Consider the following 4,976-nt stretch of genomic DNA (forward strand, 5'->3'; position numbering starts at 1 on the left):
GGATGGATAGAGGCTATATCGATAGCCTATTGTAGATATATAAATAGATAGATAGATAGATAGATGGATAGATAGATATATAGATAGATGGATAGATAGATAGATCCTTCTCAATGGAATCGCATTTCTGTAATGTATTTTTTAGAATAATCATAACATTTTTATTTTATTTTTTATCTTTCGTTCCGAGTTCTTTCTGCAGAAAGAAAAGCAAGAAAGAAAGCCTACATCTATTCGATCAGAGAGTAATAATCAGGAAGAATATAACGAAGCAGCTGTAGCCTATAGCCTATAACAATTTGTCAAACTCAGTTGTGAACACTGACTTGTCTTCATGAGTCTCAATTTGGATGAATAACTCGTATGGATGAAGAAATACAGTAAGAAAAGAAATGATTTTTATAGAAGTGCCAGTCAATTGACTTTTATAATGGTAAAAAACTATTTAAGATACACGCACTGAAATTACAGTTGATTTATTAGTCGGGGCATGTGGTTTTAATGTCGTGAGGTAATCGCTTTCACATACGATAGATGGCGCTGTCGTGCCGTGAATTAATGGGCTTCTTCATTGGCGACTTGGAAGGACTTAGCCTATTTATCTTGGTATCCCTTTGAATGTATTTTTTACTCAAACCCTCCTAATGCCATCGATTCTATATATGTCCGATATAGCTACAGTATTTCAGACATTTCAAAACTCGGATATCCGGCTGTCGTGATCGTTTGAGAATCTCAAGGCCGTTATAACGCAAGAGCTGCAGGATAACGTACCGCAGACAGGCTAACGTTAGTCAGCCGCATTTAGCCACCAACATCACAAACATGGATCAGCACAACTCGACGTTTGGAGTGCAGCTTTTCATTTATGATCTATCGCGGGGAATGGCCAGACAGCTCAGTCCGATAATGTTGGGTGAGTGATGAAGAATATCTTTACCACTACATTGATGAGGGCCGAGAAATTTCCAATCCCACCATGAAGAAGGTTTCACTCATACATATTACTTCTATCTTGCTTCGTTTCCTGGTCATCTTCCAATGAGAAATCTTGGCTAATGAATATTAATTCGCTATTATGTTAACATCACTTGTATCCGTCCAACGGCGAAGATTTAGTGCCTGATTATTAATGAGGTAATACTGACGTTGGCTTTTATCCATCCAATGGCGAAGACTTCGCTTATGAATATTTAAGAGACACCGTCACTGTTCTAGAATTTATAAATGCATGTTTTAACTGATCGATGTAAACACCTTTTCAACAAAATCTCTTGTTCACATAACCTTACGAGCTATTTTCACAGCGAGACCCGTTTACACGCTTATCTCAGTTATCTTGCATTATTTATATAACAAAAAGAAAAAACTGTTTTAGAACACGACGTTCTTTATGGTAATTAACCGTGTCACATGCTCTAGGCTTTTAATCTTTTAGATGCCAGCCACGGACCCCCAAATATGATCATCCCTGTGTGAGGGTCGGGACCACCATCCTAAAATTTACAAGGCATCTGTCTTTTATAAACACATATTAATATTATTAAGCTAAAAATTGTTTCAGTTACATCATTATATTATACTCACTGTAGTAATGTATCGTTATATGCATTATTTATTTTTTGTTTATTCATTTAATTATATTCTAATCTAACCTATTTAATAGATTAATAATTAACTAATTATTTTTATTTTAATCACATTTTTTAGTTTGAAAACCCCTGCTAGTTAGTTAAGGTTCATCAGATTGAAAATGATTCTTTAAATGGGTCAAACCATAACAGTACTACTATTGTATTTTAATAATCTAAATCTAATAAAATCTTAACATATTTAATATAACTAATATCTATCATAAAGTATATGATTTCTAAAACATATTCTTTCTTACAGGAAAACAGCTTGATGGGATTTGGTATGTGAATTACCTTTGATTAATATTCTACTTATAACAGATTATGGTTAAAATCCTTTATTTATAAACAACTTAAGTACATAATTATATAATATCTGTTTAAAATTTTAATGGATTATGCTTGTGAAGCACTTTGAGCTGCATTTCATGTATGAAAAGTTTTATACAAATTGTTGTTTATTATTATCTGATATGTTTTATTACATGTTTTAACTATATGCATTTCCTGTTACGTTATGTCAACACAGGCACACATCTATTGTGGTCTACGGAGAGGAATTTTTCTATGGTGGTGCTGGGATCTCTAGTTGCCCACCGGTAAAATCACAACCCATTGCAACGCTTCTTGTACTCAGGATAGGACAAGCGCTTAAACATCGCCCTGAAAATACACTCGATCAATGCACTCTAAATATTGTGCTGTTTGTGAGCCCTCACTTTACATGTTCATGGTCAATGTGGAGCTTTGAACAGCACATCTTCGACACATTGTTTTTTTATCCTTTTATTTTTGGGTTGTTGAGATTAAATGGCCTTGGCACATAATATTTCTTAAGAGGTGCATTTGTTCTGGGGCGGCTGCAGTATGTGCCATAGTGTGTGCGTGTGTTTACAGGGTGGGACGATGCTCGGACCTCCAGACACAGTGGTGGAACTGGGAAATACAGAGGTCACAGAGGAGATCTTTATGGATTATCTGTCCTCACTTGGAGAGACAACATATAGGTGAGCGTGTGTTTTTGACTATTGTTTATTACTGAAAATAAAACGAGGAATTCTTTTCTTCCAGTTTAAAGTCCTTATAAAGTCTTTTGTACTATACAAACATGTGCTTTACATGCATTGCTTGCATTCATAAGCCTCTTTTTCTGCTTTGGTATCTATCTCTCTCTCTGCAGTGGTGACAAGTACCGATTGTTTGAACACAACTGTAACACGTTCACTAATGATGTGGCCCAGTTTCTCACTGGAAATAAAATTCCCTCCTATATCACAGATCTGCCCTCTGAAGTGCTCTCCACGTGAGTATGCTAAACATAAACTCGCTCAGACATGATTTTCAGGGTTGTTTTTATTTCCACTTAATTGGAAAGTATTTAGTACTACATACAGGGAATAAGTACACATGCTTGAGATCTGTCTTTATTGTCGAAAGGGAAATCAATAAAAAAAAATCTCAAAGACACCCTCATGTTGTTCCAAAGATATATGATTTTTATTCTGTGAAATACAAACAATATTCTGAATAATGTTTTTGTCCATACAATTGAGTCAAAAGATTCCAAAACGACAAAATAGTCTCACACACACACACACATGAATGATCAAATGTTTAGTTTGGAGTGTTGTATCCATTTAATGGTCCTATAAATAGGCCTCATTTTCTTCATGCATTTTCTTTCTTTTGATTTTGTAGTGAAATGTGACCTTGACAATGTTTTTGTGAGATTCTCCCATTTGTGATTGTATAACTGTAAAGTTCTCTCATTTTCAACTGTCACATTTCCAGTGCTGAAAATTTATGTAGGAAGATCCGTGTTATTTTCACAGTTTTCACAGAACTTCATGCTCTCTCTTTCTCTCAGGCCATTTGGTCAGGTGTTGCGGCCAATCCTGGACTCGATACATATCGCCCCTCCAGGCGGAAACGTGATCAACAGCCAAAATAATCATAGCTAGATCAGCTTTGTAATCTCACATACACACACATGCAATAATTCTCACATAGGCTTGTTTATACACACACACATTTGCCCTGTTATAAATGGAGTTGGCTCAAAAATCAAAAATTTCTCATCCACATTCACAGTTGCCCAAATATTTTGAGAGTTTTGCTTAAATTGTTTCGAGCACAAGGTCTTGGGTCATCCTTCCAGATCACCAATCGTTCATATTTTTCTTGGTTTCTATGGTTTTCATTTTATTATCTATCTTTATTTTGTATTTCTACAACCCACCACATGCAAAGGTCATTTGTTATTTGTTGATGACAATCCAACTTTTCCCCCTCTTGCTAGTTTTGATTAATTTCACATCATTTCATGCTGTTTTCCCTACTAATATGTCTGTTTATACGTATTAATATTGGCAAGGCAAAAAGTAAAAAGACGGTTTAATTGTATTTATTTATTTTTGTGTGTAAGGCAAAGAAGCACATATGACTTGCATTAGTTTTTGCTCTGAACTGAAGATTTTATTGAATGTGACCGAATGGACCATGGTACTTGTGGCTCAGATTCAGAGAAATATATATGTATCTGTGCCTTTGTCATGGCAGCTTGGGCACAAGTACTGTAATACTTTTAACGTAACTATGTAAAGTACAAATTATTTATACATGTTTTGTTTAAGGTAGATGTTGTCCCCTCCATTTATTTACCCAGCTAAATGCTTTTATATGCTTTACGCTTGTTTTATTTTCATGAAAGGAAAGTTTGCTGCTGTTGTCAGTGTTATATAGCTAAATGTGTGTATTTATTGTTGGTATTTATTAACATTATCCTATTTTGAAGTGGTTTATTTATTCGGCACAAGTGACGTATGTAACATTCAGTGATGTTGATGGAAGACTGTACCCTTTTTGATTTTGTTGTTTTCATGCTGTTCTCATTGTCAAAATGTTGCTGCAAACCCTAAACTGCACTGATTGTTTTGAGCTTTATCCTCATATGTTCTAATGGAAGTCATCTCATTAAAGAACCAGCAATGAGTCTACATAAAGTGCCCTTATGTGTGTTCTTATCCTCATATATATTTATTTGCAATCCAAAAATAGACATGTAAGAATGCATATTTTTCCACACATACATTTTAAGCACAATTTAGAAATCAACACATTCACAGTTCTGAATTAATTAAAAAACAGAACTGGAGGTTCACTGACAGATGTTTTGAATATTTTTTTTGTTAAAGAAGATAAAGTATGCAAGATACAGCGCGTAGCCAGCTTGTGGTTTTACGGACTTTACTATTGTCTGCAGGAGGACACATCTTTGGATCAGCCGGGCGTGTAGCCAGGATAGCTGAAGTTATTACTGCAAGCTGCCGACACTCGCAATCT

At 35.0% G+C, this 4,976-nt stretch overlaps 1 protein-coding gene across 2 annotated transcripts; it reads left to right on the forward strand.

Moving 5' to 3' along the window:
* Window positions 1-532: 532 nt before the first annotated feature.
* On the forward strand, window positions 533-4,630 carry desi1a (desumoylating isopeptidase 1a). 2 transcript variants are annotated; one of them, XM_077212039.1, is made up of 6 exons: window positions 533-916; window positions 1,894-1,915; window positions 2,164-2,233; window positions 2,532-2,641; window positions 2,815-2,937; window positions 3,502-4,630. In XM_077212039.1, the coding sequence occupies exons 1-6, from the start codon at window positions 826-828 to the stop codon at window positions 3,593-3,595; spliced, it is 510 nt and encodes a 169-aa protein (XP_077068154.1). In that variant the 5' UTR covers window positions 533-825; the 3' UTR covers window positions 3,596-4,630. The 2 variants fall into 2 exon arrangements, with proteins under 2 accessions (XP_077068154.1, XP_077068155.1); XM_077212040.1 differs by having other exon boundaries at window positions 538-916; window positions 2,501-2,641.
* Window positions 4,631-4,976: the final 346 nt, after the last annotated feature.

The sequence above is a fragment of the Siphateles boraxobius genome, unplaced genomic scaffold (genome assembly GCF_051911475.1).
Source record: "Siphateles boraxobius isolate OS27281-9 unplaced genomic scaffold, OSU_SipBor_1 66, whole genome shotgun sequence".
Classification (NCBI taxonomy): domain Eukaryota; kingdom Metazoa; phylum Chordata; class Actinopteri; order Cypriniformes; family Leuciscidae; genus Siphateles; species Siphateles boraxobius.

Excerpts from the sequence above, each read along its gene's own strand:
- desi1a (XM_077212039.1), top strand. The coding sequence starts at position 826 with ATGGATCAGCACAACTCGACGTTTGGAGTGCAGCTTTTCATTTATGAT. Across the intron at positions 917-1,893 it reads GCTCAGTCCGATAATGTTGG|GAAAACAGCTTGATGGGATT; the intron begins GTGAGTGATGAA and ends TCTTTCTTACAG. Across the intron at positions 2,938-3,501 it reads CCCTCTGAAGTGCTCTCCAC|GCCATTTGGTCAGGTGTTGC; the intron begins GTGAGTATGCTA and ends TCTTTCTCTCAG.